This window comes from Podarcis pityusensis (assembly GCF_964106645.2).
Source record: "Podarcis pityusensis genome assembly, chromosome: 13".
Classification (NCBI taxonomy): domain Eukaryota; kingdom Metazoa; phylum Chordata; class Lepidosauria; order Squamata; family Lacertidae; genus Podarcis; species Podarcis pityusensis.
Window position 1 is genome coordinate 11,599,157 of NC_138038.1, and position 27,978 is coordinate 11,627,134.

Below are 27,978 nucleotides of genomic sequence, written 5' to 3' on the forward strand. Positions count from 1 at the left end.
TTTAAGAGTGCATAAAATTTTAATTGGCAACAAAACTAGAAGAGCAAACATGGACTGGGGTTCAAGTACAGTGTAAGACACACAGGCATACATAAAAGTCCTGCATCGGCTCCAACCAGACAGATGCAGCATTGGCTCAGTGCTTGATTGAGTGAAAATGATTAAGAAGAAAACAGCTCCTCTGGGGGTGGGAGAGAAATAGGAAGAAAAGGCTTCACTACACCATTTGGGGAAACACCAGAACAGCAACGTGTGTAGTAGACAGGAATACAGGGGGAAAGTGTTCAAGGTTCTGCAAGTTTTGTCATCAACCAGCACTTGTCCTAGGTGGAAACTAAAACTGGAGTGGCAAAGCATTTTTAGAATGAAAAGCTACAGTGAACAATGAACACTCATGCCCCTAACAAAAAGAGGGTAGAATTTTGGCAGAGATACAGAGGAGTTTTTTAAATACGTTCAATCTGTGTTGGAGAGACAGCTAGGACCAACATCCCTTAAACTCCTTACCCATCTCTTCCAGCAGAGTACATTTTAAGTGTTTCTTTTTTAAAAAACAGGAGTGCACAGCACTCAGATCCACAGATGGAGGTGAGCCATTACAGCAATACTTACACTAGGGGAAAATGCTGGCTTTGCTAGAAAGTGACTGAGTCCTGCCTTTCTGGTTTGCTGTTGGAAACTTTTAGCACCATAGGGTTAAGTCTACCATTCCCATCATACTTTGATTATCCAGTGGGAAGGGAAAGACATTCAGCATGGGATGCAGCTGTTGCAAATGCTACCTTCACTTTTGCCTTGCAAAGCTGTTGATTTTTCCATTGGGTAAGAATGCTTTGCAAGTAATATATGAACATCCAAGCTGACTCCCAGCTCTCTCAAAGGCAACCCTTGACTAGGAAGCTACAGCAAGGAACACCCAAACATCCTCCCTAAACCTGGAGCTCTTGCAACAGCACAGATATGGCAGGGGGAAACTGGTTCAATGGGCCATCATTTTGAATGCAAACATACCAAAAGCTGAGCTAGAAGTCACTAGCACCACATCCTTACTGCACTCACTGCACTCCCACAAGTCTATACTCCAGTGTGTTATCTAGAGAGACCACCTTCCTATGGAAGACGTAAACTGCAGTATAACGTCACGACTTGGTGAGAAAGGGAGGTGGCGTTACATAAGTAAACCATGCCTGAAGAAAGCTTGCTTTCTCTCAAGAACTTCTACACTTTATACGCTTCCTTCTGTTGGAGGTCTAGAACTCCCAGTCATCCATCTCAAGTTGCTCCAGATGGGAGACTAGTCCAAAAATAAGACTAGGATCTTGTTCCTGCATGCCTTCAAAGCTGGTGATAGGTGTGACTGGATACAGCAGTTCAGGAAGCGCTTCAGAGGCACGGCGTTTGATCTGGAAGACATGGGGAGAAGGGGAAATGCTAAATTGAGCAGAATTGAGAATTCCAAGCCAGAGTGAAGAGGTTAAGTGTAACTTACACCCGTCTTATTATAGTCATGGGGTAGGGTATACAACTGCACTTTGAATATTTGGACATTCTCTGCACATGCTGTTAATTTAGTTTCATTGACTATTGTGGTCTCCACTGAAATAATAAAAGGGAACAAGCTCTGTTTGTTCCCTTTGCTGGGAACAAACAGAGCTTGGCTGTTGCCTTCATGCCCTGTTTGTAAGTGTCTCTGGGGCATTTGGAAATAGGACAGTGGACTAGATAGATCACCCAGGGCCCTCTTCTGTTAGGGGACGAGGAGGTGGCATTTGTGGAAAAGTCAAGCCAGGTTGAATTTTGTATTGGGTGTTCTATCCAAACACAACTGCTCTTATTTCCTCCAACATACCCTCATATTCATACATTTCCCACCTTTTGCAGCATTTCTGAATGACAACCTCACTGGGGGGGATCCCAACAGTTCCCTGACTCCCTGGTAATCTGGTTTCACAGTGTAATCCAAAATAAATCCAACAAGTCATTAGTATAGGGGGTGGCTAATGTCTGGGCTGGAGCCAAGCAAATTTCTCCCCTCCCCTCCCCAAAATGTCGGCAGTGTCAGCAAAAATTAAAACCAGTGCTGTGGTGTGCAGGGTGGTTTAAACCCATCCACTCCTTCCAGAAGCCTGATGGGGATGCAAATCACCCTCTTCTCATTCATCTGATGAGTGGGGAGAAAGCAGTAGAACACCCCTTCCTAGCGGATCAACACAGATGTGTGCAAGTGAAGAGAGTGGGGTGGTCACATACATCACTGAGGGCTGACCAATGTAGCCCTTGAGCCAAAGAATTGGTTAACCACGCCTGCATTAGAAAAATGGGGAAAATTACCAAATTTTGTATAGCTACAGGCTCAGCACAATACAACAAAATAAACTCTCAAAAAAAAAAAACCCCAACCCACCCACCCCCATCATGCATTGGTATCACTGATAAATTGTATACAGCCTGAGTGATATAACTGGCAAGGGATATTACCAAAGGACACTGCTATTTGTTTCAGGCTAGTGGCCAGCAGCAAGGCCATTGCAATCACATAAGCAGGATTGCATGCATTTTCTCAACAGGCAGACAAAACTTGAAAAACAAAAATTTCCTAACCTTCAGAGTAGGATTGGGCCAGTGCTTTTACTAAGGGGTAGATACTTTAGCCTCAGCAAGGCTGGGGGAGAGACAGAATAGTGTTGGAGCAACTCACAGCCAGTGAGGAAGGGAGAAAAAAGCCCCAAAAATCCTGAGTTGCAGGAACAATCTCCTTGGCTCACTGGACATATGTAGCAAGGTGTGCTTTGTGTTCCTTGCAATCCCTTGGCCCTCTTGCCCACCACCAGATCAAAGTGCCCTCATTCACCCAAGGGTTGTAATAAAAACCAAGAGCAGCTTCCGAGTTTCAAAACCCTAGAAAAGTCCCATTATCACAGGAGAAAGTTCTAACAGCAACGGGGTCCCCCCACCCCCAGTTTCTGGAGGCCTACTTTCTACTACAGCATGATGGGGGAAAAGGAAGAATATTACTGGGGCAAAAGTGTTACCTGTTTGAAAAAGGAATGGTTTAGCAGTGTACTTGCGCTTGGCCTGTTCAAGAGAATAACAAGAAGAGGTGGCGTATCAGTACAAGAAGGAATAAGGATGGAGAGAGAGCAGTAAATATTATATTTTATAGCTTCAGGATGGTGAAGCTATAAGAAACACTTGCCCACTGTTTGTGGCTTTCCTATCTGCCCCAAGCGAGAAAAAGCTTCGGAACGTCCATATCCAGGTTAATGAAAGAACAGTGGGGAATAAGAACTGCAAGGGACATACAATCCCTGTTCCAACTACATTTGATAACACCTGAAAGCCACCATCCTCTCTATCAACCTGGGCTAGTAGTTCATCGAAGACGTTTCTTGCTGTGGCTACATGTATGACTACATCAACGGCTATCCTGACTGTATCAACGCTGATCACAAAAGCCATTCTACATCTGCATATTTGGAACAGGTGAATACATTCAAGCAGAGAGGACATTTACATACTTTGTTATTGCTTTGCACCTTCTGAGATCAGATCTGTTTGATAAAGACTTTGAATGTCCCCCTTTTACCAGCCAACACCATGAGAATCTGCTTTATAGGGATACGCAAACAGCTGCTTTGATATATCCATTCATCAAGCCCTGCGGGATGTTTTAGCTCAGTCTCCCCCACCAGACGCTTTACAATTATCAAGTGTATCCCCTGTGCACCCTAATCAGGGAGTTTCCAGGCCTTCCACGTTCTGGTGACAGAACCTAGGTTAGAGAACATGGATCCTACCAAGTGATGTTCTTCCTTCTTCTACCATCCCACTAGCATACTATTAGAAAAAAGGCTTCAATGTATACCAAGCATAACATAGGTCTCCCACATCACCAGAGGGGATGCACCTTTTCAAACCTTCCTCAGTCAGTGAGATTTCTTTGTTTTTGCTATACCTCAGGTCCGGGTTCCTTTGTAGGCATTGCTCCACAAAGTGGTGGAAGGAGGGCGAGAAGGTACGGTGGTACGGATGTGGTGCTGCCTCGCCATTAGAGGCCCTGGCACTGCTGGCTGCCATGCCTTCCCCCAGCCCAGTGCTAACCCCTGAGCGTGATGGCTTCATGGTCAGCTCCTCTGGAGGAATAGTAGTTGTGTCCAGCAGGCAAGGGACAGTGCCATTTAGCTTCTCCAAAAGCATCTGAAGTACAAGAGGGGGAAAGCAGGTGCATTTGGTTTACCAGAAAAGCTCGCCCTACAGTAACACGGCTAGTGCTGCAATACTTTTAGCTCTGATAATAGTACAGGCGGGGGCTGAAGTAGAGCAGAAAATTCCCTACCTGAGTTGCAGGCATATCCTTGAAAGGGACATGGCCATTTGCCAGCTCACAGGCTGTTATTCCTACACTGTAGATGTCAGATTTTGCATCATAGCCTTGGAGATTCTAAAAGGATAAAATGAAAATAATGTGCTTAATCCATTGTGACTCCTGTTTAAATTGTGGTGGAAATTAATTAAACAAAGAATCTATCACTGCTACCTACAAAAAGACAGTATTTTAGGAACAGAGGAAGCTGCCTCATACTGAGTCAGATCACTGGGTCCTTCTAGCTTAGTCCTGTTTACAACAGGGGTTGTCAACCTGGTCCCTACTGCCCACTAGTGGGCGTTTCAGGATTCTAGGTGGGCGGAAGGGGGTTCTGCAGCACAAGCTGAATCCTCCTTCCATCAAGCACTGGTGGGCGGTAAGGAAATTTTACCATCAAGAAAGATGTATTAGCAGGCGGTAGGTATAAAAAGGCTGACTATCCCTGGTCTACACTGACTGGCAACCGCTCTCCAGGGTTTCAGATACAAGTTCTCTCCCTGGAGACATGGGTGTAGCCAGGACTTTTGTTGGGCGGGGGCAGAACTGACATGATTGGTCAGTTAGTTAAGTATTTCTATTGTTTTACATGATCTAGGGGGGCAGCTGCCCCCCACCCTGGCTACACCCATGCCTAGAGAGGCCAGGGATTGAATCTGGCATCTTCTGCATGCAAAGCAGATGCTCTACCCCCGAGCTGTGGCCCTTGTACCAATTTTATATGTGCTTTCAGTGCTACTTCCACGTTACACAAAAAGACCCCCCAGGATCTGCTCAACAGAGGAGGAGGAGGTGACACCCCTAATCTGTGGCTTAAGCTCAAGCCCCTCAGTGTAAGAGTTCACTTTTTTTTTAGAAAAGTAGAGTCAGTGAGGTGGGAGGTTTACCTGAACAGCTACCTTAAGACTACATAGTTGGGGTATTACACAGAACAATTCGTTTTATCAATGAGGCACATTTGGCAAAAGTTGGTCCTGTACACTCGAGGGCTAAGTAAACAAGACTAAGAAAGACTCTAACATACCTGCTGCAAGACCTCTGGGCTTAGCCATGGCAGAACCTTGATGCTATACTTGGGGAAATCATGAACTACTTTGAGACGCTGACCATGACTGATCATGCTTAGGTTACTGCGCAGGCCAGAGAGGTACACCTTCCCATCTGCAGAAATCAGGACATGACTGGCCTTCACGCTCCTGCATACAAAGAGGATAGAGAGAAAGCAGCCACAAACCCCCCACCCAACCCCTCCATCCAACCCTACTCAATTTTATATGTAGGAAATCTAAAGCCTGGGATCCAAGTATATGCAAGTGTATACTGTAACACTACATACTATATGCAAATAGGAAGTCATGTATCATACTCAGCAACCATTTGATTGCTGAGTCGAGGCAAGACTTAAACATCTCTGCTTATTTCTTAGCAAGAGGGAGAAGCCTTGAAACTTTCCTTCTCCCTACCAAACTTAGTAAGACTAGCTGAGCACACTTGTTGTTCGGGTTTCAGTCCATGCTTCTAATGCGGAGTAACAAATGAAAACATCGCAATCTAGACTGTACCTATGTACCAGACGTGAGAGAGAGGCTACCTGGTTCACAATTTAATAGAGTAACCCTAATAAAAAAGGTAAAATTAAAGGGACAAAACGACTGACAACTAATTCTTACGGGGACATTTCTTTGCAAGCAGTAAGGGTAGAATGTCGGCATGCACACATGCTGTTTTTACATTGAGAGCTAAGCTCTCAGCTCAGCTCAGATTCCGTATGATAGATTCTATACTGATGTGGCAAACACACAGTAAACCCCAGTGGTAGTTTGCGCTGTGCCTTCCGACAAGAAGCAGGAGCAAGACAACTTCAATTCTCCTTTTGCCTAATTATGTTTCCAGTCCCATGACATTTTAACATTTCTTATTGTTGTTTACACCACAAACTCAAACCAGCTTCAACTCCATTTGACTGTACAGAGGTACCTTGGGTTAAGTACTTAATTTGTTGTGGAGGTCTGTTCTTAACCTGAAACTGTTCTTAACCTGAAGCACCACTTTAGCTAATGGGGCCTCCCTCTGCTGCTGCACCGCTGCTGCAGGATTTCTGTTCTTATCCTGAAGCAAAGTTCTTAACCCGAGGTAAAATTTCTGGGTTAGTGGAGTCTGTAACCTGAAGCATATGTAACCCGAGGTACCACTGTAATGCCTACCAAACAAGCAGTCCAGGAAACTACAGCTCTACCAATGGACTATGTTTTTTTAAGAAATTACTGTACACTCAAATAACTTCCTAAATCTTTGTGGGAAGGTGAGATACTAGGCCTCATTTCAGAAGAGTTAAATTTTGCTTTCTATTGCTTAAAGGGCTTACCTGTGAACATATCCCATATGGTGAATGTAATCAAGGGCCTTCAAAACACCTTGGAGGATATAAGCCATAGCTAGCTCACTCATCCCATCCATAAAATGTGTACAGATTAAATCTTTAGCAGAACCTACAAAAAGGAGAAAAAACACAAGGTGCTTCAACGGTTCCAGAAAAACTAAACCCAGTTGTTTTAACAATTGCTCCTCTCATTATTTGTAGAAGACGGACACATGCATAGACCTGCCTTCAGATGCCAGAGGGAATAAGTTCAAGCACATATAACTACACTTGAGAAGACTAAAGTAATTTCTGGTCCAATTTTCTCTAATAGTACCCCACCCCAAACAAAACTTCCTCCCTTGTAGAGACGACATTAGCAGAGAGAAAGGTTAAATTTGATTGAACCAAAGGCTGGTTACAAGTACAAAAGCTAAATTCTATCATTACAAAATTCTCTTTTTCCTCAAACAGGGAATTTTTATCGCAGAAGATGCTTTGAAACCTTCATTTGCTTTTAAAAGGCTTTCAAGTTTCCCTTCCTGAGGGTTATGCTTACCTCAAAATGACTGAGAGACAGAGAGGGAAGGGCCTCACTTGGAATTTCACCACCCACAGCCTAACAGAATACTCTGTCTCTGAGGTTAACGTAAAACTTTCCTGGAAAGAGCACATGCAGAGCAAATACTGAAAAAAAGGAAGCTGCCTCACCTCATTTACAGCACCATAAGTGCATAGGATCATTGTGGGTGTCTGAATGTGTCCTCACATCAAACCTATATCCTGTCTAGTGGTGGAGGAAGGTTCAAGTTTTACTTACCATAGGCCATGAAAGATGTAACAACCCACAGTTCATTGTCGGCTATGAAGGCTGCTTTATATGGCACAAGATTTGGGTGGCTGAAGAACTTTGAGACATGAAGCTCACCCTGAAAGCAAAAAATGATAAGACAACAATTATTTTTTTAACAAATGAGTAAAGGAAACTTGAAGAGGTATGGATACTCTAGGGGAAAAACAATTGGCCAATTGGCACCCTTTCACAACTTATATCATGGCTTATTGCTTCTTTTGCCAGTTAAGGGTACAATCAGAATTTGGATACTTAATCCGCATGAATTACTGAGACAAATAAAATAATAAAAACACCATTGCACTGTAACAGGAGTAAACCAAACCAAAGGGTCAGCAATAAAACAGCATTTTGCTAGTAATTTTATTTGCTTAGCTATTTATACAGCAGGTAATATTTGGAAACAAGCTAATCAATGTTTCTTATTGTTTAATCTTGTAAATTGCTTGACAGCTTTGACTGTTTTTAAATAACTAGCTCTGCTGGCCAGGTGTTTTCTAAATTTGGGGTACAGCTCAGCAAAACATATTATGTGAATCAAAAGATACCAGCTTCAAATGAAGGTGCCCTCTCTTTTTACAGGAAAATACATACATACATACATACATACATACATACATACACTATATACTTTGGCAAGTTTCTTGCTTGACTGTTCACTATGCATTTGGACACTTGTTAAGATATTGTAACCCAATTCTTCATAATGGATCTTGAGATTAAACAGTGGGTTTTCATCTATGTTTGGATACAACTGGACACCATTTTGAATCAAGATGGCGGACTGAACCTTTCAAAATTGTCCTCATTCTAACCACTTCTTTCAAAACTATCAAATTTTTGGTTTCTTGGAAAAGTACACTGGGTGTGAGGCTGCTGGTAGATAATAACTGGGGGGGCGGGGGAGTTTCCTCATAACTTATTCAGACTTGCAGCCTGTATAACTCTTGAGTGCTCAAAGATAACATTTACAGGCACTTTAAAAAAAACCCAAATTCCTTGATTTCAGTGGGTAAGACTTACATTGGCTATCACCTTTAAACATTTAAAAGTAATAAAATTCTATTCCAAACCAGTGCTTAGGAACAATCTGAAACTAAATCCATGTAAGTCATAGTTGACAATGATGGATTATCTATGTGTTCTCAGCATTAACAGGATCCCAGTATCTTGAAAGAACATATTTGCAGTCCGTGGTGTCTTCGTGACCCAATTTTGCTCCTGGATTGTCATGAAAGCTTTTCTTATCAGCTACAACTAGCAAATGCCCCTACTTGTTAGATAGGTCACTGTTAATCTCAAAGATTAATTACTGTAATATACTATCCATGGAGTTGCCCTTGAAGACCACTTGACATTTCAGATGACAGAGAATACAGTGCAATTCGTAATGCATTACTACATTATAAGCAACCAATAAACTACAATATAAAATGAACAAAAATATTGAGTCTTTCTGTGGTGCTTAGGACCTAATGATTCATTCTACTAACTCTTCCCCTCTACAACATGAAGTCGTTTTTATCTTACCAGGGACTTATGTCTGAGCAGACATGCATAGGATTACACTATAAAGAAGCCATTTAAAGCTCCAAATCTTCCAACTGTAAGAGCAATTTAGCAGTGGAAGATGTTATGGAAATGCCTTTCTTGTAAGTTCAGGAGGACAGGAATTTGTTGTCTATCTCTGTTTCCCAACTGGGAGTCTTAGGCAGGATATTCCAAGGGGGCCACAGGTGAAAATCACATAAATGGGGGGCCACAGCACGAGGCTAGGGAGCCACAGAGGGTCATGAGAAGTGAAGGGGGGAAAGCATTAAAAAACCCCTGATCAGCTGGCTATCACAAGAGGGTAAGGGGGCAACCTACCAGGGCCTAGCGCTTCTTTTTGCCACATGTGGTTTCTTGGAGCTGTCCTGGTTTGTTTCTGGCGGGAGGGGGCGATCACTGAGGCTCCAGTTTGGCCAGCAGAGCCTGTGATCCAGAACCTCCAGGTCAGGTAAGTCTGGGCGAGCCAGAGTTGCTTGTTGCCGCTGCCAGTGCTGGTCCTGGGGGCAGCCTGGGCCTGACTCTGCAAGGTGCAGGGTGCAATCCACTGCGGCACCTAAAGGATCAGGGCCTTCAGATGTTGTCGAGGGGCGTAGGGCCCGCCAGCAGCGTCTGTCCAGCTCTGCAAGGCATGGGGTGAAATTCACCCCAGAGCCTAGCTGAGTGGGTCATCTGGTGCTGCTGACTTGCATCTAGTAAATAACTATCTACTCACAAGAACGCTGCACTGAGTTCAGTAGGCCTTACTCCTAATTTCCCCATATATACCAAACTCCCTGTGTGCTTTTTGGACTGTATCTGTAGGTTTCCCCTACTGTATCAAATAACTCGGGTTAAATAAGTGTTGTTTACTTTTTATAATACATGGAAGATGGATCTCCCTCAGAAGGTTCTAGACTCGCCTTCCTTGGAGATTTCTAAGTAGAGGTTGGATGGCCATCTGTCATGGATGCTTCAGCTGAGATTCCTACATTGCAGGGAGTTGCACTAGAAAGATGATCCTTGGGGTCCCTTCCAGCTCCATGAGTCTATGTTTTTGTGCTTCGACAATATTTCATTACAGTGGTACCTCGGGTTACATACGCTTCAGGTTACACACGCTTCAGGTCACAGACTCCGCTAACCCAGAAATACTACCTCGGGTTAATAACTTTGTTTCAGGATGAGAACAGAAATCGTGCTCCGGTGGCGTGGCAGCAGCAGGAGGCCCCATTAGCTAAAGTGGTGCTTCAGGTTAAGAACAGTTTCAGGTTAAGAATGGACCTCCGGAACAAATTAACCCAAAGTACCACTGTACGTTTTTATCATTTTATGCAATTGTATTTTGTATAAATTATAAAAAATGTTCTATTTACAAACAAAACCTTTAAATAGCTACCTTTCTACCGGTAGGACGGGGGTGGGGGCATGAGTGTAGCCAGGATTTTTGTTAGGGGGCAGAATCTCAGATTTGTATTGATTTTCACTTATTGGGAGGGGCAGTTGCCCCCCTCCCCCATCTAGGCTACGCCCATGGGGGGCATAGAATGGAAACAAGTTTGGAAGGGGGCTACGGGGATAAAGGCTGGGAACACTGGTCTATCTAGTCTTAAGACAGAGACTTTGTCAGTTGTTCAGTTCTACAACCCAGCCACTAACAGATGAAACAACACTATATAGAATCACAGGGGCCTAAGAAAGTGGAATGTCAGCAAAGGAGTGCCATTTGCCACAGTAATTCAGACTGAATCAAGGTAAGCATCTCCAACTAAGGACAAAGCAAAGTAACAGCACAAGATTGCTACCTCTACCTGCAAAAATGCCACCATCTCATTGGTGCAGGCCTCTAAGTTGATCCTCCGTACAGTGACAAACTCTCCTGTTGGTTTATACCGTGCAAGATTCACTATCATTAGCTCCTCAAAGCCCTTGCCTGAAAAGATAAGAGGCATTTTTGTCACAATAACACTTTCCACAAAATCTTAACTGAAGCATTTTCCTGCTGGGAGTTATCTTTTTTTGAAATTATGGTAGAATTCAGATAAAACCTATCTTAATCTAGGTTCTAAAGCTGAATTTATCAGTTTTCTTCCTACTTATTTCATTTTTTAATATGTTATAGTGTTCATTTATATACAGCTTACTCATTTTCTTTTTGTGCCTTGTTATATTATAAATCGAACCAAGAAACAACTAGCAGAAAACAAAGCAAATGATCAGCTTGTTATAACTTCCCTCTGTTAAATAAAATGGAATTGCTAAACTTCTACAACACAAATTTTCAAAAAACAAAAAAAAGGCATACCACAATGGAATATCTGGAGGTTAAGAAGATCATTTTAACCCCCCCCCCCCCTTTTGCCAGTAAACAATGTCTGGAAACATTAATAATCATTCATTCTATCACAATGTTCTTTTATCAATGGGGCTTAAGTCCTGGCAAACTTTTCACACTGATTTTAATAGATTCTATGTGTGACTAACTTAGTCCTGCTCTAGCTCACTGTTTTATGATTTAGACTGTATGATAAACCATAATTAGATTTAAAAAAAATCATGAAGGATGTTACCCATCACAAGGTATGATCTGAATATTCAGGAGGCCATCTCCTTGCTGAAACTTAGTAGGTCTGGATTGAATAACAATAACAACAATAATAATACTCCACCCATCTGGCTGGGTTTCCCCAGCCATTCCGGGCTGCTAGTCAGTGACTGAATGAGTGATCACTCAGGAAATAGATTGGCACTGCCTTGAGTTTCATGATGGAAAAAAGGCAGGATATAAATGTAATAAAATAAATACAAATGCACATTTTTTAAAAAAAAAATGTTTAAATTGCTATGACTCAAGCTACTTTTTCTATGTAATTTTTCTGAAATTAAGACAAAATGCACACCTCACCAATGAAACTCTCCATAGCAAATTTCATGGTGATACAATGTTTGTGTAATACACATGGTTAATAACTGCAGAATGTTAAGAAGTAGTCACACTTCTAAATCCCATTTATTATACTCCTGCAGCTGTATGATGCAAAAAATTAAGGACTAAGGTAAGTGAAGCAACCACCTTGGAAAACGGTGGGTTGGAAAATCAGCTCAGAATTTTTTTAAAAAAGCAAGTCTTCAGAAGACTGAATTTGCCATCTCGGGACATGATAAGTTTGGGGAGAGAAAAGAGGTGTCTGGACAATTATCAGTGTCTACGAGAGCAGGACACACAAATGGATCTTGAATACAATAAATACCTTGCAATATCCCCTACCTAAAAATTGAGCCTGTTCTTCTCAACATGCAAGGAATGCAAGACAGATATGATAAAACCTTATCCATTCAAAGTGACTAGAGGGAATTTAGGAAGTAGCACAGGTGGAAAGAGCATTGGGCTTTGCTGTATTGCATCAGAAATGGCAAGGGTACGGAAGGTGAACAACAGCAACTGATTAGGACTAACCCCACACGTATGAGTGACCTGATAGATGTCCAATTCTGTATTTTTGAGATTCTGTATTCACCCCAGAACACATTGACTCCTAATCCCAGCTTCACCTGAAATAGCATGGGGAGGGCAGCATTTGATTGCCCAAGAACCAAAACAACTTCTTCCAGACTCAGCAAAAACGCTGAAGCTGGAATGAGAGAGGTGACAATGATGATGGGCGACCTCATGGCCTGGCACCCCCTTCCCAATACTCACCCACCCAGAGGTGTCCCTGTTTCCCTAATGTCTCAGTACTGCATTACAAGAGGATATTTCTTTTTTAATTATTTGTCATTTTATGGCTTAACAGTATATGCCTAGAAAGAAAACAACAGCCAATATCAGTGCTGTTAAAAATAACAGCACCTCAAGAAAGGATAACATTATTCAACTCATAAAGTCAACTAAGGAAATGAGGAGAACTTCAGTACTATGAAAAGTGAAACACCCAAAACTAAAATCAAAACATTACCTATTATGGTCAGTAACTCATAACAATTGCTGTCGGGCAAATAACAGTTCATGGTGTCCCTTTTCGGGGAGGATGCTATAGATTCTGAGCTTGCTTCATTGGTCTGGAAAAGAAAAGAGTAAGATGCAAGAGACTAACAGGACAAAATTAGCTTTTCTGTATGACGGTTTTGAATATACATTACTCAAATTGGAAGGATGTGGTTTGTATGCTGGAGAATCTCTCCAAAATATCATTTATAGCCTTTTGTAACCTTAGGATACAATCCTATACACAAGTCCCAATGAACTCAATGGAACTTACTTTTGAGGGGGCATGTATAGGATCATGCTCAGAGTTCAAAAATGTCACTGCTCTCACAGCTTATGATGTATGGTCTCCTTTGCTACCTCATATAATCAAATTCCCTCCCAGAACACACTTGTGGCCTGCCTCCTCAAACCCAGCACACAAAAAAGCAAAATCCAAGAAATTTACAATTTTCAGATGCAAACATGTAGATTTGAAATCTGCGTTTAGAAGTGCCATGCAACTTCAAAACTTCCTCTCACTACTTTCCGCCCTACAGGAAGTACCATAATATCTCAAAAGTTCAATCTTCAGCTCCTCTAACTAAAAGAAAAAATAAACAGGGCTAGCAAAGACTTCTGACTGAAATGTGGAGAGCCACTGTCAGTCAAATAAGGCTCTTAAGCTAGATTGATTAATGGTTTATATGTTCCTACCACAGCTTCCAAAAGGACAGTCATTGTATTTCCTTCGCAATCTTACTGAGAAACCATTGTTTTTTATTCACTTCCCTTATTTGCGCTTCAATTGTCTGAAAAGCACAATGCACACTGAATGCGCTTCATAAATGGGAAAATGCCTGTAATAATAAAAACAGAGAACCTGCAGAGAAACTCAGATACTGGAAATGAAAAACGAACAGGGAAAGTCAGACTTTGGCATAATGGCAGCTGTGTGTCTAACAGTGCAACCTTAATTATGTTTACTCAGAAGGAAGTCCTACAGAATTCAATGGGGCTTACTCTCAGGCAAGTGTGCTTATGACTGCAGCCTAAAACTCTTTTAAGATGAAGGCAGTTATGTTAGTAAAGCATAAAGTTTTGTATTGTAAAAAATAGCTAATCTGCTATTTTTACACATCAAGATCCCCTCCCCCAGAACAGTTTATTATGACATTTCCTCCCCCTCTTCCAAAACTTCTTAAGGTATTTTCTACATCTCCACGCAGAAACAGCAACTGGTTGAAAAATTCTATCCATGCAGAGGAACTCTACTGAACTTGGTATTTTATAAACAAGTAAAAAAGCTTAAATTAAAATGCTACTTGTGAAGTACAGCACACAAAAAGCCCCTGCAAGAAAAACAAATACAGCTGCCCGCAAGGGTTTCAACACAGGACCTCTTTTGGTGTAAATGGCAAAAATTTAGAAAACAGGAAAGAAAAAACCCTTCTGCTTCTGAATTTATAAAATACTCTAGCCTCTAAACAGATGGCTTTTTGGATACTTAAATTTAGCTGGACCTATATTTTAATAAAATGTGTTTGGAAAAATCAGATGTACTTTTACTAGTGTGACTGGAAAAAACAGAGCCAAGACTGGAAAAAGAATCTTGTGTACAAATTAGCAACTCAAGATTTGACCACCTACTCCAGTCTCTTCTCCCAATCAATCTCTTTAGCATCCTTGGCCCACAACCCCCCAAATACTACCTTGTTCATTCTCTCCATACCAGTATAACACAAGCACCCCATCCCTAGACTCCCATGTGAGATTTTTCCAGCTTCATTTTATCTAGTTCTTAGCCTTCACTAGCCTTCATATGCTAAGATTCTACCATTTTTTTCCACTGCCCAGTCTGCCTTGCCTACTTCAGCCAATATCGCTCTCTGCTTTATCCTCACTCAGCTTTCAGCCTGCCTGACTGCTTTATCTTTCCTTCTCTCCCTGTCAACAGTATAGCCCCTTCTACTGCTAGGTCATGTAAAATACATCCCTCATTCCCCTTTTCTCATTGGCCCTTCCTTACCTTAGCTTCCTGTCAACTCTTGTCTTATTTTCCTCAAACCTGCACCACCTATGATTTTGTTTCTCAGCTCACTGCCTACTCTGCTCCAGTTCATTAGCTACTCTGGCTACCAATTACATGTGTCATAACTTCCCAACTTTCTGGGCCCTTTTCACAGGCCTCGGCTTCCTTTCCTCTTGTTCCTACATGACATGATTTTCCCCAGTGAAAATGACCTTTCATTTCTCTCACAGAAGCTGCACATTGTTGCAAGGTTGTAAATGCTGATGTATATACCCTGAAAAGCTAGAATATTTATGAACGTTCCATGACATCACAACAGTTCAATAAATGGTGTGTGTGTGTTGTAGTCAGGAAGGCAATTATTAGTTTTACACTGTAATCCTATACAGTGGGGCTTTCGTCTAGGTAACTAGGGATAGGAAGGTAGCTGTGGACTACTAGATGTTCCTCATATTCACATTGATATGGAAAAGTAATAATCCTAGGTGTCAGCAAGTTGGCCAGGTCCCTGGGATTTTTCCAGCTCTGGCCACAATTGTGATAAGATAGTGCAAATTGATTTTGGCAGGCCATTAACTCTTGAATTTGAGCATAGGCTGAGAAAACGGGTGGTTTCAAATATTTTTTAATAGCTGTTCAACTATCTCACTTCCAGATTTTCTTTTTAAACAGGCATTTTATCGTTTTGTTTTTTAAAAAATAAAAGATCAGCTGAACAGCCATATAATTTTACATTACTAGTGAAAACAACCATTTAAAATCCAGGATTTAAGGCTAAAATAAATCTATATGCCACACACCAAAATCTTATTTCCAGGTTGAAACCTTGTTCCCACAAATGTAGAGCTGAAAATATTAGATGTATAAATAAGGCAAAATGGAAAAAAATGTCATAATGTCCACAAATCTCCATGCAATAGGCCACAGCACCACAGCCTACAAAGGTCACTTACTTTTCTCCGAGAGTCACCCGGAGGCTGCTCTGGAGTAAAGAAATCAATCATTCATTCAACTGTGTTTTCTTAAATAGATACCCATCAAGAACAAAACCAGAATCAATTCATTTACAAGATATATTCAAATAACCTCAAAAGGGCATCATAACCTACACTAGCGTCATTCTGACCACTCCTACTGGACAAAAATAGTAATTCCTTGCTGGTTTGGGGGATCTGATTTATGCTATTTTGTTCCCCTAAAACTTATCCACATAAACAGCTTTAAACTGAGAGAGACTTCAAGCTACACTTCCCTTCCCTCAAGAGGCATAACGCCATTTGTATAGTGTCCAATTCTCCATCACAGGGAAAAAAAGAAATAGTTTGAGATCCATGCTTTGAGGCTCCAGCATTGTGAGTTGGAGCCTCAACAACCCAACCACAGCCAAGCAAGAGGGAAATATGAGGACTGCAAAACTGGAGCCAGGAGCCAGTTCTGAACTAGCTTATACAGGCTTACTCACAGTTGGCATATGGAAATCAATGGATTTTTCAAGCTCATCCATTTCAATGAGTTTACTTTAAATTTGAGGATTTTACAATCCACAAGCACATCTGAATCTGCTTTTTGTAGATAAATCACTTTAAATAGTCAAGTGCTAAAAGATATGGGGAGGGAAAGAACCTACTGAACCAGTGATAAGAACACTGGAGAAAAATTAAGTTTGGATGGCCGAATTCAGAAGTCAGGGCAGATTAAGTGCAAATAGATGTTTTGTACTGATATCTAATAAAAAAACCCCAAAGCTCATTATGCAGATAAGCCATCTGCCCTAAAGTCAAATTATGACTAGCTTAAAGGAGGGCAGCTCAAAAGATGGCCTTCAAATCAGACCTGGGTGCAAATGCAAAAAAAAAAAAAAAAAGAGGAAAAAGGGAGAGGGTTCACATGAGGCTTGAAACCCATGAAAGAAGCAACATGACATAGTAGACAACTTGTCACCCTAAAATTTCAGAGACCTGGGACAGATTCAGACAATGACTCACTAGGGCTCCCTTATCAAGCCATTACTATTTAGAGACTTTTTGTAAGTTGCAATGAGATGCAATTCAAAATACTTTCCAATCACCTGGCATGAAGGCAGCTTTTAGAGGCGTTATGTGTTTTTTGTTTAAAGTTCAGCAATTTCACAGTTGAGTACTTTTAGATTTATTTGATGGATGCTCTCCAGACCCAGTGATGTTAATGTTTAATTTGTTGATAAGTCTGGGAACAAGCAATTGCTAGTTTGAAAGTTCCCTATGTTAAAATTCTGCCTGCATGGGCAAAGCTTACATATCAAGAAGACTTCTACTCCAGCCTTTCCCTTGATATGTTAGCTTTCCAAACAAGCAATCTGGCACATTCGTTCTGAAAGGGTATTTGCTTGGCTTGGGAGGTCTCTAATCTCATGCTCATGGAACACTGGAATTGGCTCAAAGAATACATTTTAATTTCTAACCCAGAATTTTGTTACTGCAGAATGGAATGATGGACATCTCTGGTTAATTATAGCCGCTTAAGGCTTGAGTATTTAAGCAGAATTTGTGGTGGAAATCTCTTAATGTTCCTATGAACAGGTACAGTTTCAAACCAATGTATTAGAGTCACTGGAAATGTCTCTCATTGAAATCCAGTCAAAATAAATGGTAAGAGCACAATCCACATTAGAGAAACTCCTAGTGGGTACTGCAACTCATGAAACAGTGGACAGATTTTGTAAACTAGGAGCAGAGAACCTTTGTCCTATTGTCTTTGCCCCATGTGAAAACCCAACTGTGAGCCAAAGCCAACTGAGCAGCATTTCTATCACGGTAGGATTATATAGCTTTCTCTCTGTACAACCCTGTCTCTGTGGGTCGCATGAAATTAAGCCAAGAGCCACATCTTCCCCGACACCATTTGTCTTTGTGAGGTTCCTCCAGGATCAGAACTGAAATTACACCTACAGATGTGCTGTCAAGTATTTAACTTACTTTCACAGCACTGAGAAACATGGAGCACAGCTAAGGAAATAATCGATTCATTTAAAGCACTTACCTCCAAACAGTTCCAACTCCCTCAAGCCCTCAAAAATGAACTTCTCGGACATCCACCGCTAGAAAAATAAACCCCACAAAGGCATAACTTAATGTGGCACCATTTATTTTAATTGCACTTAACCAAAGAAAAAAATCTCTGTTGACGTAAAATGCAGCAACAAAGAGATTGTTCAGACATAATGCCTTGATATTACACCTAAGGCTCCCATGCAATCCCCCATGCAGCCTGCTGTTTTATCTGAACCAGCACACTATGGTATGTAGTGTAAGCAAAAGCTCTAGTGTGCCATTTCAGACAAACAGTAAAACATGGTTTGCCTCAAATCAGGATCAGAGGTGGGAACTGCTATGTGAAACGGGAGAATGATTTCTCACTGCTCATTCATGGTTTGCAATTTGCAAAAATCTTCCCTTAGTAACAACATCCTGCCCTCTCCCCACCTTACCTAATTTCAGACACTTTTCTCCCACCCTAGCTTCAATTTGGAAAGCCAAGATAGAAAGAATAGCATCCGAAGCAAGGGAGATAAAGTGTTCATTCCCCCACCCACATTTTTCTCTTGATGTTAAAAGTGTGTATGTGATAGAAATATGTGAACAAGCCTGGCTGGCCCCACTGCATCTATTTTGGTCCTGAGTTGTGTCTAACTTGTTCCACTGGCTTCAATGAGGCTAAGTCATGACTAAGTTTAACTGAATCAGCAAAATCGTTTTGTGGCAACTTGGAACAATCTTACTAAAAATACAAAAATCCCCATGCCTATAAAAAGAATCTGTAATGTGGAGTTGAAGTTTTTCCCCTGTTAGAAATGCATTGCTTCTTAAGATTAATTAGTAACATAATGAATGAGCACAATACAAGTTAAATTGGGAAACTGGGAGTGTTAAAATTCTAGTCCAATCTAAAATCAAACTTGTAATTAACTTTCCTCAGGTGATTTCTAAGAAGCACATACATATATATGTGTACAACTCTTCAGGCAAGCTAAAATTACTATGGTAACAGTTTTCAGTGCTTTAATCCCCTCCCCAATCGAAATAACATAAAGTTAAGTGTATGCTATTGAGTTGCCATGTCTTAAAATATCTATAAGTGCTCCAACAAAACTAATGCCAAGTAAATGTCTGGATTTGTTTAAAAATAACATTTAACCCATGCTAAGTGTATGTTGTTGAATTGTTCCTCAAGTCAAATATTTCACAGCTACTTTTCAGAAAAAACAACTTTCATATATTTATATAGCATGTAAAAATTAAGATGGCACACATTTAGCAAAGAAAAAAAAAGTTAAACAAACATGTTAAATCAGCACTGAGTCTAGCTGCTTAAACTGCATGACATTGTGTTTACTGCTATGGATCTTCTTTAAGATAGCAGTGGCCAGCTTTGTCAAAAATGGTCCACCTACAAAGAACCGCTTCACACCCAAATCATAATTTTGAACCGAGTGAACTTATCAGTTCCAGCTTGAAACTAACTGTATCTTTCCTCAAGAACATTGTTTCTTTCCCAGAAAGTACACTTAGGATTGCAATCAATGTGTGCTGTTCCTAACTTCTGTCATCACCCTCACAGGATGAGATGCTTTCTGAAAAGGAAACGTTGTGAAAATGCTTTTTAAAAAACATTTTGAAAAAATATGGGATTTGCCATAGCTCACCATCGCCATCAATTGTCACATTCGTATATTGCACTTTACAACACACTTAAAACATTTTCTTTGCAGCTGTATAGCTGAGTCCCAAGTCAACACAGCTCTGTCTCATAAAGCAAGCCCTATACCTTGAAAGGACGTGCAGAGAAATGCTAATTAAATCGTGAAAGTGTTTGACACTCACCCTAATTCGTTCGGGTTTACTTACAAGGAAAGACATGGAATCCAGACTTGGTAATGCTACTCCAAAGGCATGAAATGTTAAAATAGGCCTGGTAATAACAAAACAAAAGGCAGAAAGTGATTCAAAAGGCTGTAAAACAAATGGGCTCCTTCTACCTTAATTCTAACCAACAGTACTTTTGTTTGGTAAAGGAAAACTCTTAGTATGGGATGAACCAAATAAGCAGGGCTCCAAAAGGTGGTGGGAACTGTGCAATGGCTTAAGTACTGGACTTAGATCCAGGAGCACCAGACACAAATGCCTCTGCAGTCACAAAGCTCACCGGGTTGTCATGCAGTAATCAAAATCACATCAGCCAAATTTAATTACTTAAAGAGCACAATGTGAATGCTGGTGATAGGAACTATGCAGAGAGAGCACATGCGCAAACAAAACACATACAGGAAGAGTGTTTTGCTAACGCTAGCCTTCTCAATATTTCTATGGGTATGCCATCTTAGGACTCCAGACTGAAATGCCCAACAGTAACTTCTACGATGCCCCTACAACTGGAGATGCAGAAACAAAGCACCTTACGTAGGTATGCAAGGGGAGGGAGGGAAATCAAGACTTTTAATGCACAAACGTTGCAAATGTCTTGCACGCCCCACTCCCCAAAGTCAAATGCATCTTGTTCATCTAATTTATTCCGGGTAGGGATCCTGCACTCTTGGCAAGCGTGATGACCACAACAGAGCTGGTGAAGGAATACCCAGCACGAGGCTTCAACTGGGGCAAGCTCTGCCATGCAACTGTCTAAAGCACAGGAGCTCTGCTGGAGCAAAAAAAAAACGTTGGCAAACCCCAACTGTCTCCCTCTTTTCAGAACCCACTTCGCTCCTGAGGCTGCTGTTGCTTATCTGTTACCAGGGATGAAGCTAAGGGTTCCTTCCCACCCCTCACAGCTTATGTACAGTGGTACCTCGGGTTACATACGCTTCAGGTTACAGACTCCGCTAACCCAGAAATAGTGCTTCAGGTTAAGAACTTTGCTTCAGGATGAGAACAGAAATCGTGCTCTGGCAGCGCGGCGGCAGCGGAAGGCCCCATTAGCTAAAGTGGTGCTTCAGGTTAAGAACAGTTTCAGGTTAAGTACAGACCTCCGAAACGAATTAAGTACTTAACCTGAGGTACCACTGTACTTAATTTGTTCCGGAGGTCTGTTCTTAACTTGAAACTGTTCTTAATCTGAAGCACCACTTTAGCTAATTTGGCCTCCTGCTGCTGCAGCGCCGCCAGAGCACGATTTCTGTTCTCATCCTGAAGCAAAGTTCTTAATCCGAGGTATTATTTCTGGGTTAGCAGAGTCTGTAACCTGAAGCGTATGTAACCCGAGGTACCACTGTATTCTATAGCATTTTATTCCCTAGTTTCCCCCCTGGTACTGACACAGGGCCTTCCCAAGACATTTGGCTGCCCGAGGCGAACCCCCCAAAATGGGGCGCCCCCTTCTTCCCTGCCAAGGGAAGACAGCGTGAGGCAAGGAACCTGGTGGTCTGAGAGTAAGAAAAGATGGACGCCGAGAGCTGTCGACCCTGAGGACCCGGCCGCCTGAGGCGGTCGCCTCACCTGGCCTCACGGGTGGGCCGGCCCTGCTGCGCGCGCATGCGCAGACGAGAGACCCTTTCTTCTCCCAAGGGTCTCGCTGACGGGGCAGGGAGGGAACGCGTTTGAAAAATGAACCGTTGAGAGGGTGGTGGGGGCGGCACGCGCGGCCTCCTCTTCCTCCTCGGCCCCTAACGGCCATCTCCAGCCCTCACTCAGCCCCCTGAGGGCCGCTCCTCACTCACCTCAACACCTCTCGGCTGGTTCCCCTCAGCGGCCCAGCGAGATAAAGAAACGGTGTCCGGTGTGTGTGTGTGAGGGGGAGGCGGGGCCAACGACGCCACTGGCGCAGCGCTACGCAGCTCACGTCGTAGCCCGGCGCCTTCTCCGCAAGGTAACCCGCTGCCGCTTTGAAGCTGGGGAAGGGAAGGGGCGGAGAAAAGCCCTGCGCCGTCCATAGAGAAAGGGTTGGAAATGGTAGAGTGACACTATGCAGATGCGACTTCCGGGTTCCTTTCAGTCCTTCCCCATCACCACCGTTTTTGGGCTTTGCCCTTTCTGCGGCTGGGCGGAAGTGGCGACTGCCCGGGGTAAACAGAGAGGAATCCATGGCTCTTGGGAGGCAAAGGTTCGAATCCCCACGAAGCCGTGACTTTGGGCCACTGGACCGTATCTTAGCCTTACCTACCTCACAAGGTTGTTGTTGTGAGGAGAATAATGTACTGCCTCCAGTTCCTTGTAAGATAGAGATGGTATATAAATGCAATAAATGAATTTTTTATTGTTATTAATAGTGTGACGGTTGAAATTGGGCTGTAGGATATGTAGCAGCAAAGAACACAGGGATATATAGTTCATGTTCTTTTTCTTATTTCTTGCTCGGGGCAGGTGAAAGGAAGGGGAAATCTGCACATGTGTACACATTGTTATAGAGGTATTATATTATTATTATTATTATTATTATTACCACCCACCCTTTCCCCTGACAGAGACTCAAGGCAGTTTACAGATAAAATAGATATAACAAAAATTTGACTGTAGGAACAAACATGCAGTCAATTGGCAGTTCCCACCCCATTGCATAGCAACCACAGCTGCATTCAGTTGTATTAGTAATAATAATAAATTCAATAGCTGCCCATTTTAAAACATTGTCGTTCCACAGGTTTCGTGTGTCTTGGGGTGCTTTATAAGCATTTCTTTTTCCTCGTTGCAAATGAAGCACGTTTTGTAAAAGATTTGGTAGATTCTTACGTTGTCTTCTTCCTGGTACCCTTTCTGGTAAGCTTTTCCATCAAGGTTAAGTCTCAAACATAAGCATACCAAATTTTACATACAAGATAATTTTTAAATATATGTAAGAAAATTGCCCTACCAATGCAAACTATGTTGTAGGTTGGAGGAGTTACACCAGTTAGGCTGCAGTGTGGTTTAAATCCCAGTCCTAATGAAATGCCCGGCTGCATGTGCTTCATTGACCTGCATATCAATATTTAGCCATTTTTTTTTTTACAGAAAGTAAGATCCAAATTAAAAAGGGGCTGCTTTTTCACGGCTGGCCTGGCCCTTTCATGAGGCAAGGTGAGGTGACTGCCTTGGGCAGCAGGATCATAGAGCTGGAAGAGACCACAAGGATAGTCCAACCCCCTGCAATGCAAATTGAGTCTTTTGCTCAATTTGGGGCTCGAACCTACAAACCTGAGATTAAGAGTCTTGTGCTCAACCAACTGAGCAACAGGGGCAGCAGATCCTGATGTAGATCTTTATTCTCCCATTGTTCCTATTGTAGATCTTCACTTCTTCCTTGGTGGTGAATTAAAAATGGGGGTTTAAGTCAAGGCGCCAGGAAATACTAAAAAAACTGCAGAGGATTCTTCCTTGGCAACCAGAAATTGGCATGCAAGGCTTGGGACCACAAACACATTGGAGCTTTCACTTCCTGCTAGAAAAGCATCATGCCAGACTGTCTGGTAACACATCTCAAACCCGGAACATATTGTCTACTCTGATTAATGAACCCACAGGTAAATAAAAACACAAACAGAGGGAATAGCACAAGACCTTTATTATTATTAAATATAATTCCTGAAGATCCGAAGGCACAAGTAGTTATAAACTCAATAAGGTCAACAGTAGTATTTACATTCAATGACAGCTGGAAAACCCCCAAAATCAAACAAAGAAAAATAGCAGCATGTTTCTTTCTAGAAAAAAAAAGTTTAATAGTCTTTAAGTTAAGCAAAAGCAGGCACACTATTTTAGAGGCTGTTTCAGATCAAACAAGCCTGTTCCTCCTTTGACAACTTTTCCTACCACGAGGCAAGCAGAAGGAGACTGAAGTTCATCATGGGAGCCTAGAAAAAAAAAGAAATCAAAACTAGATCAATTATATTTTGGGACTTGGAAGTCTGACATAAGAAAGATAACTTGCTTGGCTTGCTTTATGTGTGTGTGTGTAGGAGTAGCATAGCCATTGGCTGTTGGATGTGAAATGAGGATGATCTTTTAGCTGATCCATCTTTTATCAAATCAATTAAGTGGAAGCTTAAACAGTATTAGAAGATCCTATTACTTTATTTTTTTTTATTTCTATATCTCAAAGATGACATAGGAGGCTACAACCATTCTGGTCTCCAAAAGGAATTCTTCTAAGATCCTCTTACATCATTTGACTAGATCTGGAGACTACAAAGGCCATTTCACACTGCTGATATGGCAGGGACCAATGATCCTTTGATAGCAAACGACATGTTCACAGGACATGGTAAGCCAAACTATGGCTTACTGAGACTCTGTGAATGTGTGGGCTCTTGCGGCAAATTTGGCCCTTCCCAGTCATGGCTAGTTAGGAGAGATCTTAACTATGAGTCCTAATTCTGATGACAAAGCTTTATTTCCAGGTTTCTGCATGTTCACGTAGCTTTGTTAAGCCGTAGTTTGGGTTACCATGTGCAAACCAGCTCTCAGAGAACCTAAAGAAACAAGCACACCGCCTGAATGGAACTGTCTTTAAATAAGAAGTTCGGCTTTGACACCTGTTTTGGTTGAGTGGTAAGACTGTCCCCCAGAATTCTCATTCATGCTAAATCACAAATGTGATTATCACCAGCAATGCAAATTTAGACAGCTAGTGTTCAGCAGAAATTGTGATCACTTGAGGGACAATTGCTTTCGAAATAAAATGTGGAAATGAACCAATAACAAAAAAATATTGCTCCCCTATCCCCATCTGGGGACGCGGGTGGCACTGTGGCTTAAACCACAGAGCCTAGGACTTGTCGATCAGAAGGTCGGCAGTCCGAATCCCCATGACGGGGTGAGCTCCCGTTGCTCTGTCCCAGCTCCTGCCAACCTAGCAGTTCGAAAGCATGTGAAAGTGCAAGTAGATAAATAGGTACCGCTCGGGCGGGAAGGTAAATGGCGTTTCCGTGTGCTGCTCTGGTCATGCTGGCCACATGACCTGGAAGCTGTACGCCGGCTCCCTCGGCCAATAAAGCGAGATGAGCGCTGCAACCCCAGAGTCGGTCACGACTGGACCTAATGGTCAGGGATCCTTTTACCTTTAGCTTACCCCCACCTTGAAATTCATGAGAAAGACAGGTAAATCCTAATTATTTCAAGATATGCCAATGTCAGTGTTGATAGGGACAGGCACCAGATATGACTACTGAGTAGCTGGACTTGGGGTAAAAGGTAAATAGCTCCATGCAAAATGTTCATAAGGGTGACCAGGCTCATAATTTGAGGGACTGATCTTGCACATCATCTATGCCTGCATACATACTTTTTCTCTAGGGTAATATAACTGCCTATAGCAAAGAACCTCTGACCCCCCCAGTGCTGCTGGACTCCACTTTTCATCTGCCCTAGGCAACATGGCCAAGGGTCATGAATGACAGAAATTGTAGTCCAACACCAGGAAGGCCACATATCCCCCATCGCTTCTAAATAGGCGGATAACAACTATTATATTTGGGGCAAAGGTGGCAGAGAGGGTAGTGGCCATGTAGCTTCAGGTATGCTTGGAAAGAGTGGATTATCTGGGTCCATCAGGCAATCTGATTTGGATATGGCACTGAAATAGCACTGATTATTTACCCTGCATTGTGGCTTCCTTCAGAAACTTGTAGCTTGTCTCAAATGTCATTTGCTGCAAGGGAGACGAATTGGACTGTATCCCAAACCGATTGAGTGGCTTGTAAACGCCTTCAAAGCACATGTAGTCCGACACCAGAGAGAGATGCCGAGGATCAACCACAATACCTGTCAAAACAAGGAGGAATGTTAGAGCGTTGCCTCTTTAAAAAGTTAAGAGGGAGGTGAAAGGGGGACTTTGATGGAGCCTGTCCTCCAATATCTTCCTTTAAGTCAAGCTGATAAATCGTTCTGCCCGGACACTGAGGTCCAGCACCAAGGGCCTTCTGGCAGTTCCCTTACTGCGAGAAGCCAAGTTACAGGGAACCAGGCAGAGGGCCTTATCGGTGGTGGCACCCGCCCTGTGGAATGCCTTCCCACCAGATGTCAAAGAGAAAAATAACTACCAAACTTTTAGAAGACGTCTAAAGGCAGCCCTGTTTAGGGAAGCTTTTAATGTTTAATAGGTTATTGTATTTTAGTGTTTTGTTGGAAGCCGCCCAGAGCCAGATGGGCGGGGTATAAATAATACTAAAAGCCTCATCATCTCTTTGCCCTGTAAGAGCGCTGTTTACGAGAGAATGGGAAATACAGCCAATACAAGCAGAATGGAGTTTTTTCCTCCCCAAAGCTTGATTGGATAGGCCATGTTTTGCATCTTCAGTTAGGATCAACTGACAATCTAAAACCGCCTTACCATATGCAGCAAACACATCTTTAATCTCTTTCTCAAGGACTTTCAAGGCAGCCTCAATGCCATAGGTATTGGCCATCGCATGAATATCATTGCAATAAAGCCGGTTCACGTCAAAAATCTAAAAGAGAGGGGACAGTTGACAGGTGAGCTACTTTTTGAAGTTAATCAAGAAGTGTGTATGTAGCTTGTTGGAAAGCAAATAAAAATGCAGCAGCTGGACAGACCGGGGGGGAAGGGGGATTTATTCTAAACATGCCCCTTAAAAACCACACAAACACAGACTGCACGTGACTCAATTACTTAGGGTAGAGGTGTGCATGATGCAGACTGCATGACTGATCATGACCACACCTACTTGCTGCAATTATCATTTGCATATTCCACTCCAGAAACCGTTACAAGCAGTTTGCTCAATTTTTTCTTAAAACACTTAAGTTCTTCACAGCAAGAATAGGAAATACTGTATTTTTCGCTCCATAGGACACACTTTTTCCCTCTTACAAACTAAGGGGGAAAGTCTGTGCATCCTATGGAGTGAATGCAGGGGGGAGGCAGGCAGGAAAAGCCCCCAAGAGCCGCACACAAGCTTTGTGCGGCTCTTGCGGGCTTTTCCCCAGGATGGAGAAGGGACTGACGCGGCTAGTCAGTCCCTTCTCCCTCCTCGTAGAAAAGCCCGCAGGAGCCGCACACTCCTTAAAGGGTGCGCGGCTCCTGTGGGCTTTTGCGGGAGGTGGGGGAATTGCCGGGAGAGGCTGCACAAGAGGCTAAAGAAGAAGCCAAGGCAGCGAGCGCCATCCATCCCGGCTGGAGAGGCTGTGCAAGGCTAAAGAGGAAGCCAAGGCAGCGAGCGGGATGGATCGCGCTCACTACCTTGGCTTCTTTAGCCATGCTTCTTTAGCCGCGCTTGAGAAGTTTAGCTCCCACTGGAAAGGTTGCACGGCTATGGCAGAAGCCAAGACATCCAGTGGGATGGATCCCGCTCACTGTCTAGGCTTCTTTGCTCTTTGGGGCTGGGGGGGAAACCCGGGCTTCCCCCGCAGCCCTGAGAAGCTCTGGGAGAAGCGGACAGGCTGCGCACATAATATTTTTTTTCTTGACTTCCCCCTCTAAAAACTAGGTGCATCTTGTGGTCCGGTGCATCCTATAGAGCGAAAATATGATATATGTTAACGCATATTGGTTGAACTCCTTATGGACAGTGCTGTTCCCCTCTCCACTAGTGTGAGCCACTTTCCACTGAATTTCCATGGCTTCTTACTATCCTTTGACAGTAGCTTTTGCAAATATCAGGCATTAAAAATGCAACCTCAATTTCCAGGGCACTTTGCCCAAACACAAAAGGAAACATTTCCTCAAATCTGCTCACAGCTACTGAGGCAATAATAGGTCAAAAGCAGTTTTATTTTGACAATGGCAAAATCGCAACACTCTACTCAAAAGCAAAAGTTGGGACTTCTCACTGAAATCAGTGGCACAGTTATCAGCTTCGCTTTGGTGTGACCGAGATTTGAATAAGCTTCTCAAGCCACCAGGAAAATGCTGCAAGGTGAGCTTAAAAAAATTATCAGGCCATTCTCATGACAGGCTCCCCCATTGCTTTCCTTCT

General features: G+C 42.5%; 2 protein-coding genes and 1 long non-coding RNA gene across 9 annotated transcripts in view; 1 reads left to right on the forward strand and 2 right to left on the reverse strand.

Annotated features, from left to right (window-relative positions):
* On the reverse strand, positions 1-21,987 carry STRADA (STE20 related adaptor alpha). Of its 7 annotated transcripts, none has more exons than XM_080976781.1 (13): positions 21,787-21,987; positions 19,982-20,045; positions 18,117-18,174; positions 16,052-16,080; positions 13,059-13,161; positions 10,914-11,035; positions 7,543-7,651; positions 6,729-6,852; positions 5,388-5,559; positions 4,337-4,441; positions 3,956-4,197; positions 3,033-3,075; positions 1-1,403 (listed from the first exon to the last, which is right to left on the reverse strand). In XM_080976781.1, exons 2-13 carry the CDS (start codon positions 19,991-19,993, stop codon positions 1,251-1,253), a joined length of 1,272 nt encoding a protein of 423 aa, XP_080832907.1. In that variant the 5' UTR covers positions 19,994-20,045; positions 21,787-21,987; the 3' UTR covers positions 1-1,250. The 7 variants fall into 7 exon arrangements, with proteins under 7 accessions (XP_080832907.1, XP_080832906.1, XP_080832908.1 ...); XM_080976780.1 differs by having other exon boundaries at positions 19,958-20,045; XM_080976782.1 differs by lacking the exon at positions 21,787-21,987 and adding an exon at positions 21,566-21,588 and having other exon boundaries at positions 19,958-20,045.
* The window catches only part of LOC308460646, a 13,745-nt gene continuing 7,616 nt past the window's right edge, over positions 21,850-27,978 (forward strand). The window contains exons 1-2 of the long non-coding RNA XR_013978681.1: positions 21,850-21,935; positions 24,520-24,592. This is a non-coding gene — a long non-coding RNA (uncharacterized lncRNA). The remainder of the gene's footprint in view (positions 21,936-24,519; positions 24,593-27,978) is intronic.
* POLR1A (RNA polymerase I subunit A) overlaps positions 23,585-27,978 on the reverse strand; it is a 36,807-nt gene continuing 32,413 nt past the window's right edge. The window contains 3 exon segments of the mRNA XM_080976464.1: positions 23,585-23,895; positions 25,640-25,804; positions 26,373-26,490. Of these exon segments, the coding sequence (XP_080832590.1) occupies positions 23,795-23,895; positions 25,640-25,804; positions 26,373-26,490 (384 nt within the window). The 3' untranslated portion in view covers positions 23,585-23,794.